The following is a 21,833-nucleotide window of genomic DNA, read 5'->3' as shown; positions in this document are numbered from 1 at the left end:
TCCCGACACAGTCGCTGAAAGCAAAATGTGTGCATAAGCAAATGTGATAAGGAAAGCTGATAATGTCTGGCTATTAAAAGATATATACAGCATCTGCAGTCTTAAGGGCTTGAAGTTAAATAAGTGGCCATCTAGCAGAGAAGCAGAAAGCCCACATGGAACAAGCACACCAGCCCATGTGATCATGAGGTGTCCATGGGATCAGGTAACAGGCATCAGAAGATCCAAAACACAACAACAAAAGCACATTGTTGAGAACACGGGGTGGGGGGTGGGGGTCGGATCAGAGACCCAAAACCCATCTGTAGACTATAGGGCATCCCCTTACAACGGGTCACAAGGAAGGAATGAGCCAACCAGTGTGCAGTATAGCATCAATGAAACAGAATATTCTTCTGGTTCTTTGAGGCTTCCTCACCCCCCACTATCATGATCCCAGTCCTGCCTTTCATTTCTCCCTAGACCAGCGCATATTCACTGGTTCAGATAAGAGCTCACAACACACAGAATCCAGGTTAGATAAACCTCTGAGGGACAGATATGGGAGTAGTGATACCAGGAGGGTAGGGGGAAGGTGAGGGGAGGGAGTGGGAACCGATTGCCATGATTATCACATACCGCCCACCCAGGTCGGGGGTGGGGGGGGTTGGGGGGTGTGAGGAGTTGGGATGAGCAACATAAAATGGATGAAGGGAGACAGCAGTCAGTGTAAGATATGAAAATAATGATAATTTATAAGTTATCAAGGGGTTACGAGGGTGGAAGGGTGGGGAGGGAGGGAAAAAAGGAGCTGATAATAAGGACTCAAATAGAAAGTAAATGTTTAGAAAACGATGATGGCAATGTATGTACAAATGTGCTTGATACAATTGATATACGGATTGTTATAAGAGCCCCCAATAAAATGATCTTAAAAAAATTATGGATGCGCAAGTTTTAGAAGTAACTTTGTTTTTCAATCTTTTATTTTATTTTGAAAATTAAAAATTGCCTCATCCTTAAATTAACAATCATCTTGCAATGATTGTTAACAATTAAGTTAGCACTTTTCCTGGGAATATTTTATTAAACAAAAGATTTTGTGAGTTAGACATAACTACCGTTTGTAAATTTAGCTGTTGATATTGTTTTAGAGGAATCTTAGTAGTCTCTTTTTTTACTATTTTTATTACTTACATCTTGAGAAATAGGAGGATGTTAGAAGAATTTGAAAGCCTTTATTGATAAGACTTTTTGAACCTTGCCCCACTGTACTTAGAGATATTGGATGGCTTGAGTTAGAATTTGGTCCTGCTCTGGGTCTCCACCCCTGGAGTTCTGGCTGGTTGCGGGGAGGAGTAAAGGCAATAACTGACTGAGAAGCCTTGCAAAGAAGAGGGCTGTACTTCATCAGAGAGAAATAATGGTTAACACATGTGATCCCAAAACACTGTCATGTGTTTAATGTCATGGGTCTAATGGTTGACTTCTGTTTAATTTTGAAAAGGGGCTGTGTATGATCCTTTAATCTTTAATTTTAGCTACTTGGTACAGTGAGTTTGTGATAGCTAATTTCCTCAACTACACCTTTGTATCTGCTTAAGTGCTAGGCTGCTAAACATAAGATTGATGGTTCAAATCCACTCAAAGGCACCTTGGAAGAAAGAGCTGAAAGGTCACAGACACTTGAAACCCTTTCAAAGCATCCTTGTTCTCAGAAATGGGGTTGTCATGGGTTCGCATTGACTATACAGCAACTTGTGCTTGACTTTTTTTTTTATTACTCCTAAAGAAGAAAAGTCAAAAATATCATATAAATTGCTGTTTTCTTTCTATGTTGCTATTTTAGTTGTAATATATGATTGTGCATACATAGGTGACATAAATGTTTATAATTTGGAAAGTATACTTAGAGATGAGAGACTTTGTCTCATCTTAAGAATAAAAAAAAAAATAATTTACTGCCCAATCTAGTCTTCTCAGATTAAGCTTCATTGAAAACAGTGACTTGGGCATGGGAATATGGTCAGGACAGGGCAAAGATGAAACTTACAACTTTCCTCTAGTTCCTAAACGCTTCTCCCCCCCACCCCACCCCCCTGTCCCCCACCCCTCCACTATCATGATCCCAATTCTGCCTTACAAATCTGTCTAGACCAGAGGATGTACACTGGTACAGATAGGAACTGGAACCACAGGGAATCCAGGACAGATGATCCCTTCAGGACCAGTGCTGAGAGTGGCGATACTGGGAGGGTGGGGTGGAAAGGGGGAACCGATTACACGGATCTACATATAACCTCCTCCCTGGGAGATGGACAACAGAAAAGTGGGTGAAGGGAGATGTTGGACAATGTAATATATGACAAAATAATAATTTAGAAATTATCAAGGGTTCATGAAGGAGGGGGGAGTGGGGAGGGATGGGAAAAATGAGAAGCTGATGGCAAGGGCTCAAGCAGAAAGCAAATGATTTGAGAATGATGATGGCAACAAATGTACAAATGTGCTGACACAATGGATGTATGTATGGATTGTGATAAGAGTTGTGTGAGCTCCAATAAAATGATTTTTTAAAAAAGGAAGGAATGGCTTTGGAAGGGGAGGTGTTAGTAGCAGAAAGGGCAGTTTATTAGAAAGTGAAAGAGGGGTCTTCACTCCTGTGTCTTGTCTAGAGCTGGGATTGCAGGCTCTCCTGTCTCTGTCTGAAGTTCTTGGCCGTCTATAGGGGAGCTCATTGCTATCGTGCAGGTGTTCCTGAGGCCTAAATTTACATTTAAATTTAGGAGTATTTCAGTTCCTAGAAAAACATTTTTTTTAATGTTTTTTTTTAGGTTGCCTTTTCTACCTTTTGGAATGTGGAAGAAAGTACCAACATACTGAATTTTTTCATTTAAAATTGAGCTCAGTTTTATGGTAAAAGGGAATAGGGGAGGTGGGGACCACATCCCTGCCACGTCTTCCAATCTCATGACAAGACCTGGTCTTTTTAGACTCACTCTAAAAATAACATACCAGATAAGAGACCAGAGGAGTCGTCTTTCTTGTTTAAAAAAATCAAGTTTTTAAGAAAAAATGTATACTCAATTGAAAGCCACCTGCTTTGGTAGAGTTTCAGTCTTGGATATCTGCCATGAGTTGGTGTTGGCATGTTGCCTGTGGCTTTTGGCATTCCTAGATCCTCAAAGAACGTGTTCTATCAAATCCAGTGTGTACTCCTTCCACTTAGAAGTAGTGCATTCTTTCACAGTGGTAAACACTTCCATTCAGTGGAAATATCTGTGAGGTTCTTAGGAGACCAACATACTTGTTTCCACCCTTTTAAACACAGATGTCATTCAAGCGTCTTGTCTTTAAGCGATTTTTAAATAGCCTTGTCTTAGTTATCTCACTCGCTGTCTTCCAGTCCAGAGCCTCTCAGAGCTGCCCTGTTGGACGGGGTAGAACTGTCCCTGTGGGTTTCCCAGACTAATTCTTTATTGGAGCAGACAGCCCTGTCTTTCTCCCTTGGCTTAGTTATCTAGTGATGCTATAATAGAAATACTGCAAGGGAATGTTATTGACAAACAAGTTAATTTTCTCAAAGTTTGAGAGACTGGAAGCTCAAATTCAGGCTGCTAGCTCTAGGGAGAGGGTTTTTGGTTTGGGGAGAAGGTTCTTACCTATTTTGGGCCTCTCTTCTACTTAAAAAAAATCATTTTATTGGGGGGGCTCGTTTAGCTTTTATCACAATCCATACTTACATCCATTGTGCTAAGCACATTTTTACATTTGTTGCCATCATCATTTTCAAAACATTTTCTTTCTACTTGAGCCCTCTACAAGGCATCAGCTCCTCATTTTCCCCTCCCTCTCTCATGAGCCCATAAAATTTATAAATTATTATTATTTTTTCAAGTCTTACATTGACTGATGTCTCCCTTCACCTACTTTTCTGTTACTCATCACCCTGGGAGGAGGTTCTCTGTAGATCATTGTGATCAGTTCCCTCTTTCTCCTACCACCTTCCCCTTGCCCTCCAGGTATCACTACTCTCATTATTGGCCCAGAGAGGTTTATCTGTCCCAGATTCTCTGTGTTACCAGCTCTTATCTGAATCTATGTACATGCTCTAGTCTAGTGGATTTGTAAGCTAGAATTGGGATCATTGATAGTGGTGGAGGAAGCACTAAAGAACTAGAGGAAACTTGTTTGTTTCATGGGTGCTATACTGCACCCTGACTGGCTTGTCTTTTCCTTGTAACCCTTCTGTAAGGGGATGTCCAATTGTCTACAGGTGGACTTTGGGTCTTCACTCTGCACTCCTTCCTCTTTCACATAGATAGATATGATTGATTGGGGTCTTCTGATACCTGATCTGGTTGACACCTCATGATCACTCAGGCTGGTGTGCTTCTTCCATGTAGGCTTTGTTGCTTCCCTACTAGATGGCTGCTTGTTTAATATCAAGCCTTAAGACCCCAGTCACTATATCTTGTAATTGTCGCACACCATCAGCTTTCTTGACCACATTTGCTTATGCACTCTTTTTGTCTTCGGCGATCATGTCAGAAAGCTGAGCGTCAGGGATAGCCACATTATTAGAACAAAGCGTTCCTGCGTTGAGGGAGTACCTGAGTAAAAGGCAACTATTTCTTGACCTTGTAGCTCTCATGTGCTATGGAATTTATCTTCCCCCATATTGGTTTGCTTACTTCATTGTTTGCTCAATTTTCTGTCTTTATATCTCAAAAGAGTTTGATTTAAAGCACAGTCTACGTTAATATTTCCTGATTGACATAACAAGGCAATCCATTCCCAAATGGGATTATAGCCAAAGGCATATAGGATTTAGGATTTTCAACACCTATTTTGGTGGGGAAGGGGATGGGTGGGGTTTGATCCATAACATTTCTCTATTTCAGAAAGAATTTTAAGGCGATCCTTTCAGTGATTATTTTAGCTTCTCTAAAAATTAAACTCTGAATTCAAAGCTATTGAAACTTTTAGTAACTAATTGAAATTCTCTGATTGAAGATGCTGTTTCAGTCCAGGTTTGTCGGTGGTTGTTTTTGGAGCAAATGAGTGTCCATCTTAATTGTAACTTCATGGGATTGTCATATTCCCCTCTCAGGAGTAAATTAACCACTTCCTGAGAACCACCTTCTTTCCTTGCGGTGGGGGGACCATTTGATCTTTATAAGGGAGGGAAAGAAAAGGAAATACTTCTGAGGGTACTAAATAGAGCAACGCCAATTTTCTCCCGTGTTTCAGGTCATTTAGAGGCACTGGAGAATAAAAGCAACCTTTAGGATAATGGAGATTGCAAATTTGATTTCTTGAGCTTATTTTCTGGGCAGAATTAATCAAATCCAAAATTAACAAGGCAGAGATTTTCTGACTTATCAAAGGTTATTGGAATGTTTGGTGACTCTCTTAGGTTAACGGAAAACACAAACAATTTCTGACTTCAGCTCATAGAAAATAAAGATAGTTGGAGCCAACAAATCTGAGATTAATTTATAAGCTTTACCAGGTCTGTGCAAGTTTTGGATCCCTTATTTCTCAATTTGTAAAATTAAATTGCATTTAAATTTAGGTTTAATGAGCTAACAAGGGGGAGATGGCTAAAAGAGAACCAAACAGATAGAATATTCTCAATTAAACTTGGTTTCCTGACTAGTTAGCATACAGTAAATACTTTCTGACCTTTGTTTCTGAATTTGAATTTAGATTTTTGAAATCTAATAAATATCAATTGGTTTTCTCACTGAAAATTTAAATCCTTTAAGGAAATGGCTATTAATAGGTCTTAAATATTTCCAAAAATTCACCTAAGTTCTGCTCTCCAGGTGTACACATCCCTAAATAAGAACTTGTGATTTTTAAAATCTATCCCTGAAAAGACCCTGAAGACTAACCAAGGCGATCCTCCTCTTGAGTTGGAAGTTTCCTGAGTTGCTCTTGAAAAGAATATTGATTTGGGCCTTGGTAATTTAGAATGAAATGAAAAGTAATTGGACTAAAGTTGACCTTTCCACTGTATTTCTTTTCTTTTTCCCCTTTCTCCTAGTAACTTAGGTCACCTCCCTTCAGTGCTATGGCTAAGAATTATTGCTGTTTAGACTCTTAGCTCGAGCACAATCAGCGTCACTCACTGCAGACCTTGTGTCTGTCCAGATGGGGAATCCTACAGCTGGGAGTCTTGGAATGATTACTGAGTAGGGTGGAGGAGCAGAGTAAGGCTGCTGAGTAGGCCTGACCTTGAGTGCTTCAGGAACCTTGGTGGTGGTTCAAACCAGCCGAGAGATTTCCTGCTCAGAAACCCTGGGAAGCGGTTCTGCTGTGCTCTGTGGGGTTGCTGGTGGGCCAGGGTGGACTCCATAGCAGCGGATTTGGTTTGGTTCATGAGGGCGCCTCATAAGGTTTCTGCTCAATTGTCTTAGGGAATTGTGAGCATGCTATGGTGCCCCCGTGTGGAACGGTGATGGCACAACACCTTTAATAAGCTCAGTCCGGCATTGTTTAGCATTTCAGGCATTCCATGCTTCCATGATCAGAGTCAGTTCCCTGGAACAAAAGAGATGCGCTGCCTTTAAAAGGTGTTAAAGATACTTCCGAGATGGGCAGTCTTTCGATTCTGATGAGAGTCTGTTTTCTCAGCTTGTTATATGAGGGGGCTTACAAACTTCATGGATATATCCCATTATTTTTTAATTCCATTTTTTCAGTGAAGCCTTTGTCCCCGCTTATTTTGGATGACAAAGGCTTTGTAGTAATTGCCATGAATCCTGGTTGTAGTAGCAACCTGGAACCTGCTTACTTCATCCTCTTTTTCTAGGTTTAGGAATGGCACGAGAATTCCGCGAAGAAGGCAGGGAAGGCCAGAACAACTCTTTTTTCCTTGTATTAGATTTAGCGGTTTAGTTGCAGCATTTAAATTAAATTGCCAAATTAACATTTTCAATTTTTCCAACCACTAATTCTGAGTTTTCCACATTCGTTAAATAGAGTGGAACATCATCCAATATGTGTGTGTGTGTTTCAAAACAAGATGTAAAAAATAAAAAGATGTAAAGCATTGTAATGTGTGGCACCACATACTAACGAGACTGTCCCCAAAGCTAGAAGGGCGTTGGCAGGGCCTCCGAGGATGGCGGGCGGAGTGGAAAGGCTGAGAGTGAGGCCTGGGATGGCAGGTCTGGAGACATGAAGCAGCGTCTGGCTTGGGTGATTTGAGCAGTTTTTGTAGTAGTAACCGGGACATCAAGAACCAGATTCGAATTAACCAAAGATTTGCATGCAAGAGGATGCATTTTGGCAGAACTAGGAGTTGTGATGTGATGAGAATATTTTCAAAGCTGCTGCAGGACTGTTGAATGTTCACGCTGTAACTCACGTTGCGTCATGGGATCACAGTTTTGACAAAACCAGTGACTGGGAGAATTTCTTTTGAAGGACACGGAAGCCATGAAGCGAGCATTAGCCTCCATAGACTCCAAACTGAACCAGGCCAAAGGCTGGCTGCGGGACCCCAGCGCCCCTCCAGGTAATCCTCGTGATTTATACAGCAGCAGTGACAGCCCCGGCAAACTAGTTGAGAGCAGGAAAAGGAAGGGAGTGATTATTTTATCACCTCATGATCCTGTGATAAATACTTTAATATTTCGGAGCATTCCCCAGATCCCATTTTCGGGTACTTTTAGCTAAATGAAGCATCGCTGGGCCTTAAAAGGACTGAAAGGCACAAATTGTATGAGCTTTTTTCCTGGAGGAAGACGCCAAGCTGAGCTGGGCATTCTTTGTAAGCCTGGTGGCTCGCCCCTTCCCTGACTTAGAAAAAGAACTGCTTTGAATCAAGCTTCTCTCTTCTCATTCCCACTGGGCAGGTGTCCCTTTATGCCAATGAAGTACTAATGAAGCAGATTAAATGATGATACCTCTAAGGATTGGAAAGCAAAGTTGACTGTATACAGATAAGCCCCAAATGGCTTATTGAACTAGGCTTATCGATTTCCTCATCTAATATCCATTCATCATTAGATTAGTATTTGAATGAGTGCAAAAGCGTTGGAGGTGTTAAGTACTATTAAATTATTAGAGTCTATTTTCATCATCTATATTCTTACCACAAGATGCTTAGACTTGTCAGTTAGATTTGGTTCCAAGTGTCTTTCTTAGCAGTGTCTGTGGTTGAAACCTCACCCTGTGTTTGTCAGGGCTCTGGCTGTGAGCTATCAGATGTATTGCTTTCTATTCACTTTCTTGTTTAAAATCATGTGTTCCTGTAAAGTATCCTCTCTAAATAATTAACATCTCAACAGGTAGACATCGAATGTCTCTTTTCATTTTAGGAGATGCTGGTGAGCAGGCCGTCAGACAGATCTTAGATGAAGCTGGCAAAGTTGGCGACCTCTGTGCCGGCAAAGAGCGCAGAGAGATCCTGGGCACCTGTAAAATGCTAGGGCAGATGACTGATCAAGTGGCCGACCTCCGAGCCAGGTAAAGTACCTCTGCTCTTCACGGGGCCATTGCCGATAACCCACAGGGTCTCCGTCCTAATGGGGTGCGTTAGCAAACAAGTCTCTGGCAATTTTCCTGAATTGTCCTTTCAGTTGGTAGAGAATATAGGGATTATGTTTTATTAACTCTTTTGAGACAGAGGTAAGCTTTTCCTTCGCTGGGCGTTCGAAGATGTGAGCATGCTGTGTAATAAAGTTGAAAGGTTTTCGGTTCTAGCGATGCTGTTAGTACCATCGGGTCGGTTCTGGCTCACAGCAACTGTTTGTGCAACAAAACGAAGCGCTGCCCAGTGCGTTGCCAGCCTCCCCATTGTTGTTCTGTTCGAACCCGCTGGGGGAGCCACCGTGCCAGTCCGTCCTCTTTATTGCCGCCCCCCACCAAGCAGGGTGTCCTTTTTTGAGGGACTGTCTTTCCTGAAGACATGTCTCAAATATGCGAGATGAGGCCTCACCATTCTTGCATTTAAAGAGCGTTCTGCTGGCTGTACTGCTCCGAGATCGATCTCTTAATTCTTTTGGCAGTTCATGGTGCTTTCGGTATTTTTTGTCAGCACCGTCATTTTTGTGTATCGATTCTTCTTTGGCCTTCTGCACTCAGTGTCCAGCTTTGACACACGGCGAGGAGGTTGAAAATACCAAGGCTTGGGTTAGGTGCGCCGACGTCCGCAAAGCAACATCCTTGGTTTTCAACACTCTGAAGAGGTCCCGTGCAGCAGGCTGACCCAAGGCAGTGATTCCTAGCTGGAGGTGTGTGAAAAACAGTGGGCAGGGGCACAGTCTAGCCTGGGTAGGTAGCTCTAAGGAAAGACGGGTTAAAAAGAAACTTAAACCGTGGAAACCTTGGATTACTTGATATGTCAGTTTTAAAGTCAGGTATATGGTTACCCCTTCGTTCATGATCTCTCAGGCACTTTGAGTTTTATTCCATCATTTAGTCATTTGACTTCATGACTCTTTCCCTCCCTTTGTCCTTTTCCAAGTCTTGGCTTTGGGAACTTTCCCTAACACATTAAATATGTATGGAAAATCTGAGTAGAAAATGTTTAGAATCCATTCTTTTTTTAAAAAACATTTTATTAGGGACTCATACAACTCTTATCACAATCCATACATATACATACATCAATTGTATAAAGCACATCTGTACATTCTTTGCCCTAATCACTCTCAAAGCATTTGCTCTCCACTTAAGCCCTTTGTACCAGGTCCTCTTTTTTCCCCTCCCTCCCCGCTGCCCCCTCCCTCGTGAGCCCTTGATCATTTATAAATTATTATTTTGTCATAGCTTACACTGTCCGACGTCTCCCTTCGCCCCTTCTCTGTTGTCCGTCCCCCAGGGAGGAGGTCACATGTAGATCCTTGTAATCGGTTCCCCCTTTACAACCCACTCTCCCTCTACCCTCCCAGTATTGCCCCTCACACCCCTCCCTGGTCCTGAAGGTGTCATCCACCCTGGTAGAATCCATTCTTTAAAAAAAGGATTTTTATGGGGCTCCGACATCACTCGTATGAAGCGCATTTATGTGTATGTTGTTGTTATCCTTTTTTAAATACTTTCTTTCCCTGGAGCCCTTGGTCTCAGCTCCTCTTTTTTCACTCCTTCCCCCACTCTCTCGCCCTTGTGACCCCTTGATAAATTATAAATTATTATTGTCATATCTTACACCATCTACTGTCTCCCTTCATCCGTGTTTCTGTTGTTTGTGTCCCTGAGGGTGGGGAGAGGGGGAGTTATGCATCGATCATTGCGATACGTTTCCCCTTAGAATCCATTCTTGAAATTAATACATTTCTGAAAGAGTTTGATTTTTATAGAATTTTATGACATGAATTTTAATGACCAGGTTTCATTTTGATTTGAGAATGTTTGAAACACCTTCAAGTAATCGGGATGCATAGGGACCAATACAAACAGGGCTGTCTCAAATATTGCACACCATGACACCTGGTCCCAAATGTGTTGACATAATTGATGTAAGAATTAAAATTTTACAGGATTATTAATCTTCTGGCATCAAGATCAGTTTTATAATCCATTGAAAGTGATTAGCCTCTACCCAAAAAGATGTATGGCCCCCCCAATATGATGCTCTGGAAGTTCCAGGGGCTTGCGGCTCAAAGTTTCTCCCTTAAAGGGAGGAGGAGGCGTGTAAGTCAACTCGATCCTCTTCAGCCAGTGAGCCTTCTCGTCCTGCTGGGAAGCAGTCTCTCCCAGGAGCACGATAAGAACTGTGCAGAAGGGCACAGGAGGCAGTGCGCGCCCGCTGGCAGAAATGCCAGGGGAGTTGGGCGAGGGGCTTCTCATTTTTCAGTGCCGGCTCTGTTCTCCACAGCCTTGACACAGAGTGCAGGCAGTTTTCACTTGGCTTCTCAAACACACATTGCATTTGTTCAGAGAAAGATAAATATGCGCAAGACAAGGCCGTTACAGCATGTCGTGGACCATCAGGCTGAAGAGAGGACTTGGTGATGAGCAGCCAAGGGCCTGGTCCGTTTACAGTGAGAGAAGAAAGCCTGTAAATGTGCGCAGCCTTTTCACATGCTAATCAGAAAAAGCAGTGACCTTGGCTCCACGCATATTCTTTTATTCAGTGAAGTTAGGCTTTTAGGTTGTTTTTTTCACATGAAAATATTTATCCTCCAATTTTATTGAGAAAGACAGTGGGCTCTTTTTTTATAGAAAATAATAATGTTTTATCCTTTCAAGAACCACCTCCATCATACTGTAAGTCTTTCTTGTGTTTTTTCATTACTTTACATTTTCAGTTTTAGACTTTTAGGTTTTAAGTATATATTGGTTCCCTATGGGACTCAAAGTTTTTATTTTGAGTGAGAAAGCTTTACAACCCATTATTGATCTCTTATGTCAGTGTTCCTCATCATGAACTATGAAATTTAAAGGGAAAATGCAAATTAAATCTTAGAGAATATGTTTCCCAGAGGTTTTCCTTTCCACTAACACATGAAAGGGAGATCTCAAGTACAGTAAAAACATATAGTATACTTTCTATACCTTTACATTCCTATTAGGGGTCTAGTTTGTACGTACATGGATTTATTTTAAACCAAACATATTTAAACATGTCTGCTCTTCGTGGATGGGTGCAGACAAGTTCTCTCAGTAACACACGTGTCTTAGTCTCCTTAAGGTGCCTTCCCCCCAAACACAAAGTTTAATCAAAACAATGGGTTCCCAGGGGGATCTTCTGGGCCAGTGAAGTTCAAAGTGGAGAGGTCAGATCAGGTTATGCGGAAGTGTTTTTATTTTATTTTATATCAAAAGGACAGCCTTTATAGATGTTCTCGAAGGGCACCGGAAGTTGATGGGGGCTTTTGAGGAACTCTTGAGAAAATGGAAAATGGCATTACTGAAAATAGGCCAGGACACTAGCACGGAGGAATCTTTCCCCATGTGACAGCACACCTGCTTACTCTTTAACAGTACCCAAGGCCCCCGATCAGAATGAACATTGGGAAACCTTACCTCATCTACCCAACAGCCCTGATGTTGCTCCTTCAGGCTTTTTTTTTACTCCCCAAACTCAAAGAGCATGGAAAGGACCGTGGTTTGAGTCCTTCGAGGATGCCACAGCTGTTTGCATGGTGTAAATCCCAAAGCAGGGAATTCTCCAGGGAAGGTTCGAGAGATGAAAACTCCGCCTCCCGAAGACCATGGCTCTGGATGGAGGACATGACAAGGACCAATAGCACATTTTGTTATTTGTGTGTAATAAAAGTTTCTGTGATTATACAGCAAAACTTTGTGACCTCCCTTCCTACCTATGACCAAACCCATTCCTCTTGAGTTGGTTAAGGCCCATGGAGACCCCTGTGTGTCTGAGTAGGACTGTGCTCCTTGGAGTTTTCAGAAGTGGACCTTTTCCCTGCTTTGGAAGTAGATCACTTGCCTTTCTGCTGAGGTGCCTCTGTGTGCACTCCAGCTGACAGCTGTTCAGTTAGCAGCTGGGCATGTCATCTGCGCCCCACCCCTGGACTCCTGTGCAGTTATCCTGATAGAACTCTATGATGCAGTTTCTGTACCTCACAGACTGGTATAGATAAAAAACAGTAAAAAGAGTAAATGAATTAATGACAGATTAATATTATTTAGAGAAATAAAGATTTCTTAGGGCTCACTGTAAAACTGAAAGTTCAGATAAGGGTGATCAACTATGCCATTCTACCAATTAATAAAAGTTTCCATTCCCCATCATAGTCCTTCGCAGTCTGGATGGATAAAAATTATCGGAGCTTGCATAGCACACATTACCTGCCACACCTCTTTCACGGGAAAACAAGTTTCCTCCAGCTCAGCCTGACATTTGTAATGCACTAACTACTTCTCAGAGAGGACAATAGTGAAATTCGTTCCTTAGGAACTTGATGGAAAACAAGTTTCTTGCACCCATTTGCTTTTCCTCAGTTAAACTGACTTGATATTTCTAGATTGCTTAGGAGTGAAAGATGGATACTTCTACTTCCTAATGAAAACTATCATTAGACTCAGAACTGTGGTAATGTTAATAATTCAGTAATATAAATTGGCTATATATCTGTATGTCTTTATTGCCAACACATTTTCAAGTGTGTGTGTATTAACTTCGTCCTCCAAGGAGCTGCTAGGGGAGCGGGGCAAGGGCAGGTATCGTTGCTCTTTTTCACATGCTGGAAGACTGGAGCTCAGGGGGGCCAACAGCGTTGAGAAGGCGCTCCACATAAAGGAGCCAGGATTGGGACTGACCTGCTGGGTCTGGCTTCAAAAACGCTGTGCTGCCCCTGAAGCACGTGCAATATCTATTACCAGGAAATAAGATATTCTAACGGGTTACTTCTAATGCACATATTCCTATGGTAACAGAGCCCTCCATAGCAATAAGATCACAAGCAAATTTCTCTCCTGGAATCCCCACCAAGAAGAGAATCATTATTACCAAAATTGGCAGACCTGGTCTTCATAGTGGTTGTACACTTCTATGAAGGTAATGTGTATTTGAGAAAGTCAAGGGTTTGCGTACCTTGCTTTGGTTATCTGTTTTCTTACGCTTTCCCATATTTACTTGGAAAGATGAAAAAACAAACGTAAGGCAAGCACGTTAACAGAAATGTTATGTACCATGCTCTTAGGACTCTCTTGCTAGTAAGTATTTGAAGAGTACAATGTCGTCTGCATGTGTCTGTGTTGAGTAGAGGGCAAGGCTCCTCGCCGGTGGCCATGCAGAAAGCCCAGCAAGTGTCCCAGGGTCTGGATGTGCTCACAGCGAAAGTGGAAAATGCAGCCCGGAAGCTGGAAGCGATGACCGACTCAAAGCAGAGCATGGCCAAGAAGATGGATGCTGCCCAGGTACTGCCGTGACTGCCCAGGTAGGGCCGTGGCTGCCCAGGTAGGGCCGTGACTGCCCAGGTACTGCCGTGAATGCCGAGGTAGGGCCGTGACTGCCCAGGTAGGGCCGTGACTGCCCAGGTACTGCCGTGACTGCCCAGGTAGGGCCGTGACTGCCCAGGTACAGCCGTGACTGCCCAGGTAGGGCCGTGACTGTCCAGGTAGGGCCGTGACTGTTCAGGTAGGGCTGTAACTGCCCAGGTACTGCCATGACTGCCCAGGTAGTGCCGTGACTGCCCAGGTACTGCCGTGACTGCCCAGGTACTGCCATGACTGCCCAGGTAGGGCCGTGACTGTTCAGGTAGGGCCGTGACTGTTCAGGTAGGGCCGTGACTGCCCAGGTAGGGCCGTGACTGCCCAGGTACTGCCGTGACTGCCCAGGTAGGGCCGTGCCTGTTCAGGTAGGGACGTGACTGCTCAGGTAGGGCCGTGACTGCCCAGGTAGGGCTGTGACTGCCCAGGTACTGCCGTGACTGCCCAGGTAGGGCCGTGACTGCCCAGGTAGGGCCGTGACTGCCCAGGTACTGCCGTGACTGCTCAGGTACTGCCGTGACTGCCCAGGTAGGGCCGTGACTGCCCAGGTACTGCCATGACTGTTCAGGTAGGGCTGTAACTGCCCAGGTACTGCTGTGACTGTTCAGGTAGGGCTGTAACTGCCCAGGTAGGGCCGTGACTGCCCAGGTACTGCCGTGACTGCCCAGGTAGGGCCGTGACTGTTCAGGTAGGGCCGTGACTGCCCAGGTAGGGCCGTGACTGCCCAGGTAGGGCCGTGACTGCTCAGGTACTGCCGTGACTGTTCAGGTAGGGCCGTGACTACCCAGGTAGGGCCGTGACTGCCCAGGTAGGGCCGCGACTGCCCAGGTACTGCCGTGACTGCCCAGGTAGGGCCGTGACTGCCCAGGTAGGGCTGTGACTGCCCAGGTAGGGCTGTGACTGCCCAGGTAGGGCTGTGACTGCCCAGGTAGGGCCGTGACTATTCAGGTACTGCCGTGACTGCTCAGGTAGTGCTGCGTCTGCTCAGGAGGCGGGGGTACAAGAGAAAGACCATGCTCCATCAGTAGCCTGGGGCCCGCCCGCCATCTTACTTGAACTGTCATGTACAGGGAAGAAAAAGGGATTTATTTTTGAGACAATAACTGTGGGCGGATAATAGGTGTTCCTGGGTGATGCCTGATTCTTAGCATCACCCATGTTACCACCTCCCAACTGCCACAGGTTTAGACGAATGCTTTTTGAGGGGAAGTAATTGTGTTGATTTTGAATACTTTGATTATTTAAAAGTGAGAACATTGGGTACCAGGAGAATCTTAGTTTCTGGGACAGATTATAGGATATTAAAATTGTCCTCGTCTCAGAACTCATAACAGTTGTTTAAAGAGTTAAAGTTTTCTTATTTTAGGCTCCTAAAAGATGATTTTCAAGTATTTCATATAGAAACAGGAATGTTTTAGAAATGAACAAATTAATAAGGTGTGATTTATTCAAAGATGAGATAAATCTTGTGAAGATATTTTACTCTAAGGAGGGTGAAAACAGATTGCTAGTAAGATGATAAGGAATTGACTGGATCTTTCTTCAGCCAAGAACCTGTGTAAAACAAGAAGTGTCCTCATTATAAAACCGTTTGCCACTGTGCCTTGTGAGTCTTCGGAACTATTTCTGGTGGCCCTTTAGAATTTTGTGAAATGGGTTTTATTCATCCATCTCCATTTGTTTCATCTCCTTTTCAATCTGTGTAGAATTGGCTTGCAGATCCAAATGGTGGCCCAGAAGGAGAAGAACAAATTCGAGGGGCTTTGACTGAAGCCCGGAAAATAGCAGAATTGTGTGATGATCCTAAAGAAAGAGATGACATTCTGCGTTCCCTGGGAGAAATATCTGCCCTGACTTCTAAATTAGCGGATCTACGAAGACAGTATGTATTGACTTCTTTAAATTGCCCGTCAATCAGTCCAGCAATCGCCCACTTGTTAAGTTAACCACATGTACTCCTGAAGTTCACGTTGGTCAAATGGATGAATGATGTTTCTCCCCTAGTTTTCAGGAATTCCGTGTGACATGGCTTAATTAGGTATTAACTTTTTTATAAATGGCATAATCGAAACTTAGTGATTTATTGCTGGTCATATAATTTTAAATTAATAGAAAAATGATGCTTATAACTAAATTTTTGATATTTAAGGAGAAAATTTAAGGTAGGACTTTCTGCCGCATCAGGTTTGTGTCCTATCTGTTCTCCAGACAGATGAAAAATGTAACTTTTGTGGCTAATTATGAAAACTGTGTGTGTGTGTGTGTGTGTGTTAGTCTTGGGACGGCACTTTCTTCCTTCCCAGCAATGTCATTTTAAAAATAGCAATTACAAGAGATCTTTAAATCACAATTCTGGGGTGATTAACAGCCTACTTAACGCAGCTGCATCTTTAAAGATTTCATGACTCCAGCTTTGGTTATTTTGGAAAAAAGGGTGTTGCTTTCTTTTTGTTGCTTTAGGTGTTGCTATACTTTTTTTCTCTTTAAGAACCTCCCAAATAAATGAACAAACAAACAAACAAACAACTCCCAACAGGAAGAAAGTAAAAGTTACTTTCTTTCCCACATCAATCCTCCAATCCCATTCTCTATGAGGTAGTTAATTGTGCCAACCTGGCTGATAAACGCATGTGGGTTTAATTGAAGGGCAGAGAGATAAATGGCTCGATGAGCCTCGCCTTTCTAGTTCTCGGATCTCTTGCTTTCTGATGCTCGGATCAGGGTGCAGCAGCCTTAGCCAGTTCCCTGCTTCAGCTGGCAAGGCCCATTCCCTGCAAGACATTCCAAGGAGAAGCCACATGGACCTACCCCTATGCAGCCCCGGGTGCTGGAGCAGCTGTGTGGAGACCTCTGCCAGTGCTGAGGTGCTTACACATTCACTGACTCGGCTTTCCTCCTGCAGCCGGCATCATAGTGTATGTTTTGTGAGATGGAGGAGGACTTTGTGGATTGGTGTCAGACATATGGGTTAATGTTGGACTTGTGTGGCCAGCACTGGGTTGGGATGCTTTCTTGATGTGCACTTACCCTTTATATAAAACTCTGTGGATTTATTTCTCTAATATACCCAGACTAATACACTCCATAAATAATCAGAGTCAAGTGTCTTGTGAGATACTACCTTTCATGAAACTGGCATGTTTCCAGTGACGGGCATTTTGAGTTGTTTTAAGTCTTATATTGAGCAGGAGGGCAATGTTTCCTGAGAAAGTAAACTCCTGTGTAGGACTGTGATTTGGTGGAAGCAGAGTAGATCTCTTTTAGGGAGGAGACTTTGGTGAAGGCGATCAATGTAAGTAGGAACTCAACATTTTTTTCAGTGATCCCTTTGTGAGGGTGATCATGAAAGGCCATGTCATAAGCACTAATTATTCTTACGTTGGGGCTAGAACTAAGTGCGAGCCCTAAATGTATTCATGTATCTATGGTTAATATATCTCTGGCTCTTCTGAGAGACATCATTGTCATTTTATGTTAGAGAAGATTATCAATCATCCCCCTGGGCCATAAGATAATTTTATTGATAGTGTCATTAATTTAGCCGGTGGTATAGAATTTAAAACACTGTTGAGAAAAGGAAATTGTACTACTCTTTTTATTGAATGATAAGGTTTGTAAATTATGTGCCAGTAAAATGGTTTTTCTGAAATGAAAACAAAGGAAGGTCCTCGACAAGCTGGGTTGACACAGTGGTGGCAGCCAGGGGCTCAGGCAAGAACCCTTGTGAGACTGGAGCCGACTGTCGCAGCCGTAGTTCAGAGGGTGCTCTGAGTTGGGACTAACGCAGCGATACCTATCGACAATAATATTGCATACGCTCACTAATTAATATCATTTTTGTTTGAGCGCCTCCATTGCAATTCCCTCAGTGGACACTCACTCACTGTACTTTCTCCCTGTGTTCCCTCGTCCATGGGTCCGTTCTGCCCTTTTGCTCTGCGTTGGGTGATGGTTCTACTACAGGGTGAGTTTCATTTGACAGCGAACGGTGACTCACGGTCGGAGTGTCAGGGACCCCACCTGTCTCTATCTAACCAGTAAGCTTAGTTTCATTAGGATTTTGTGTTTTGTTCCACATCTGTGCCGCACTCCCCTCCCGTTTATATAGAACCTTCTGTCTCCCCCTCTCCCTCTCTTTCCTTTACGGCTCTTGTAACAAACTATGTATACATCAGTTGTAGCAAGCACATTTGTACATATGTTGCCATCATCATTTCCCAAACATTTTCTTTCTACTGGAGCCCTTGGTATCAGTTCCTCTCTTTTCCCTCCCTCCTATATGGAACCTTCTCGTGGGAGCCTTTTCAGAGCAGTTGGTCCCATGAATTCCTCTGGCCTCGGGGTGTGGAGACCGATGTTTGTGTTGCCCTCTAGGACACTGGACTAGATGTTTCCATGTGGCTTACTGTTGTCACCACTCTTTTCCTTTGGATGGGGAGAGACCATGGTTGCACCTTAGATGGCTGATCACAAGCTTTTCAGGCCAAAGACACTACTCCCCAAGTAAAACGAAGAACACGATAACAGCACAAATTTGTACCAAGCTCAATCATTCGAGAGCAATACTTTATAGCTCACACCTTGGATGATTTAGAGAAAATGTAAAATTTGAGCATTTAAAAATATAGTTGTCTACATAATTGCCTAACTTTGTCAATATTAACTCATTAGTGTTGCCTGTGATTTAAGCTTAGATTTCAGCCCTCTCATGGCCTGTGAGACCGATTGCACCCACCTATGTCTTTCTTCTGTGGGGTTTATTGGGCAGCGGTTCTTTTACTGACAGTGCACGCAGCATTCAGGAGGGAACCTATAAATGGACTGAGGTCGCATGTGACACAAATTGCTGTTTTTACAGGCTATTGTATGAGGTGCTACAATCTGGAACTGTGATTTTGTAAAAACCTTTTATTTTTAAAAGTCAACAATTTCCTTGACTTTTAAAATGACTGTTAGCTATTATTTGTGTTAAGTTGCTTTCTTGGGTTGAGTCTACCCTGTTTCTGCCTTCTTATCTTCTGTGTACATTTTTGAAGTGTTTTCTTAGTGGTTACAATGAAACTTTTGGCTTTCTGACTAGGAGAGAACCTTTGTAAGTATATTTCTAGGGTCCTGTGTACTACTTGCAAATTGCTTTTCTTGCAGTGTTTCCATGTTCCTGCCAATGCAGCATTTTCAGGTGCCTTAAAATGTATGTACCTGTCAAGGATTGACAAGGTGGCACAGAGTCAAGAGGGACATGTACATACCACTGATTCTGCCCTAAGTATAAAGCGACATAGGAGGGGTACCCCTAAAAAATGATTTTTTTTCAAAGCTATGTATTTAAATTTTTTTTTTGCAAAGCAACATTATCACCTTCAAAGTACTCACCATTACACTTAATACATTTGTCAAATCTGCGATTCCATTCTGGGAAACATTTTTCAAACTCATCTGTTTGGATGGCTGACAACACCTCCTTGTTTTTTTCTTCACCTCTTCTATGTTGTCAAATCCCTGTCCTTTCATGCCCGTCTGCATTCTTGGAAACCAAAAGGAGTCTCATGTAGTGAGGTCACATGGGTAGGGTGCGTGGGGCAAGAAGGGTATGCTGGGTTTTGCAAAAAACTGGCACACTGAGATGGCTGCATGAACGGGTGCATTGTCGTGGTGGCAGAACCAGTCCCCTATCTGCCACAAGTCAGGTTTTTTTGTTTCACACTGTTATGCAATCTTTTCAGAAACTCTCAATAGCAAGCTTGATTAACAGTCTGACCTGGTGGAATGAACTCCAAATGCACTGTCCTCCACACATCAAAAAAACAAATGTTCATCGTCTTGATCATTGATTTCACTTGTTGAGCATTTTTTGGGTAAGGTGACGATGGCGTCTCCCACTGGCTTGATCGATGTTTGATTTCAGGCTCGTAAGAAGAGCACCGTGCCTGTCACCAGTAACGGTAATGACCGTGGGAGAAAGGTCTGGGTCACTTTGGAACTGTTCTTTCAAAGCACAGCATGTGGAGGCACACATTTTGCAGTGACCAGTCTCATTCCTGAATCTTCTTTGAAAATTTGCTGAACCAAACTCCAACATAGTCCATATAACTTCCCCATCTCTTCAGTGATCCATCTTTGGTCTTCAAGTACAGTGCATTAATTTTGTTGACATTTTTTTTCCATTTAGGAAGTTGACCAAGGTCCAGCACGAGGTTTGTCATCAATCAACAGTTCACCTTTTTTGAAACGAGAAAACCACTCTTACACTTGAGTTTTTTCCCATAGCGCTGTCCTTGTAAGCTGTGGTCAACATCACAACAGTTTCTGTGGCATTTTTCCCAAACAGGAAACAAAATTTTACAGCCCCACACTATTCTCTTAAATTGGCCATCACAAAAACTGAGGTTCGAACAAAACTAGTTTTACGAAAAAATTCAATGTGACTATAGAGAACTGTTCCAGGAGACACCACTGGGTGCACTGACTCAGAGCGAGTTGCTTGATGCTCACCTAGCAGGAAAAATACATACTACAAAATCTTCTCCCAGCGGTGCTTTTTTCCCTTTTTGGGGGGTGGGTGATTACCCCTTTGTGTGTGTGACATCCTTGTAACAAGCCATGGTCAATATGAAAACCCTCTTTCACCAGCTTCAGAATGATGAAGGTTATAGAATTAAAGAGAACTCTTATGAGAGTACCAATGTTGGTCATTTTTGGCAGGTAGACTAGTAATTTCATTTTTATTAGTGGGGTTGATGATATTAATCTAGAGATTGATTTTATATAACTGAATGGACTAAACATATAAAGAGTCAGATTCTTTGTATGCTTTTATGGTTAGACTCTAAAGTCTTTGGAATAAGGTTTTGGGTGCATTTATTTCCTAATTGTGATTTAATTATGGTTGTCTTTTTATTTCTGTGCTTGCATTCTTGAATTTTTTTGGTAGTTTGGAGCTAGCTTAAGCAAAAATGAGGGTTTATTGAATGATATATTATCATCTATTGGAACTCAACAAGTTGAGTTTGACCAGGCCTTGTGACAACTGCAAGTCCCATCATCTGTCTCCAAGCAACTGTGTGATGTCCTTTATTTGATTCTGTGTGTTGATTTTATGTGGGGCTTCTTCATCTGGCTTTGACCTACTAGAGCCTTGGTTTAAATATGAACTGCCGGCTCTGTGTCACCACTGGTAGGTTTTTCAGGGCTTTTGAATTATACACCTAGGACCACCTACCTCGGAATTGCCTAAGGTTGTTAGAAATACACATTCTTATGTCCCCAATTCACACATATGGAGTCAGATTATGCATTTTGATGCTAGGTGTGATATCTGTATTTGAAAATAAGAAGATTCTAGGTGATTTCTGTCCATGTTGAACTTTGAGAACCATTAGCATCTAATGAAATGTCGTTCTATGGCCTTTGATTTCGGTAACCACCGGTCCAATTAGCTGTGGCAGGGATTGGAGTTTCTAGGATATCATTGTAAGAATATATATATGTTTCTATATAATAAGTGTGTTTATATAAGTGTGTGCGTATATATGTGTGTGTGGATTAAATAAGTTCATACAAGAAGAAAGGTTTTTTTGGGGTGTGTTTTTTACAAGAAGAGATTTTGAGTATTACATGAATTCATACAAGAAACTACTTGCAACTGTACCTGGAAAAATTAGAACTCAAAAGATAGTCTGACTGCTATTCTGTTGTAAATACTGCCAATTCTTAAAACCACAATAAACATGGCTCCCTGGACCCACATCAGTAGGAAGGGCTATGGGAAGCTTTTTTTTTCAGACATAGCCAACCGAGGGATTCAGCTAACCTAGTGCCTTTTGCTGCCTTAAACTGATATTTAATGTCTTAAATGGAACAGAGCAATCTGAATTTAAATAATTAATTCCTTATTCAAGGTCCAGATAGATAAATATTTCAAACCCAGTTAGTAATAATGA

The 21,833-nt window shown here is 42.6% G+C and overlaps 1 protein-coding gene across 2 annotated transcripts in view; it reads left to right on the top strand.

Moving 5' to 3' along the window:
- VCL (vinculin) overlaps positions 1–21,833 on the top strand; it is a 121,026-nt gene that overhangs the window by 78,013 nt on the left and 21,180 nt on the right. For both annotated transcript variants that reach the window (XM_075534680.1, XM_075534679.1), the window contains exons 7-10: positions 7,417–7,507; positions 8,313–8,460; positions 13,668–13,821; positions 15,600–15,775. In XM_075534680.1, the coding sequence (XP_075390795.1) occupies positions 7,417–7,507; positions 8,313–8,460; positions 13,668–13,821; positions 15,600–15,775 (569 nt within the window). The remainder of the gene's footprint in view (positions 1–7,416; positions 7,508–8,312; positions 8,461–13,667; positions 13,822–15,599; positions 15,776–21,833) is intronic.

Source organism: Tenrec ecaudatus, chromosome 16 (assembly GCF_050624435.1).
Source record: "Tenrec ecaudatus isolate mTenEca1 chromosome 16, mTenEca1.hap1, whole genome shotgun sequence".
In the NCBI taxonomy this organism is placed as follows: Eukaryota; Metazoa; Chordata; class Mammalia; order Afrosoricida; family Tenrecidae; genus Tenrec; species Tenrec ecaudatus.
This window is presented reverse-complemented; position numbering and strand designations above follow the sequence as displayed.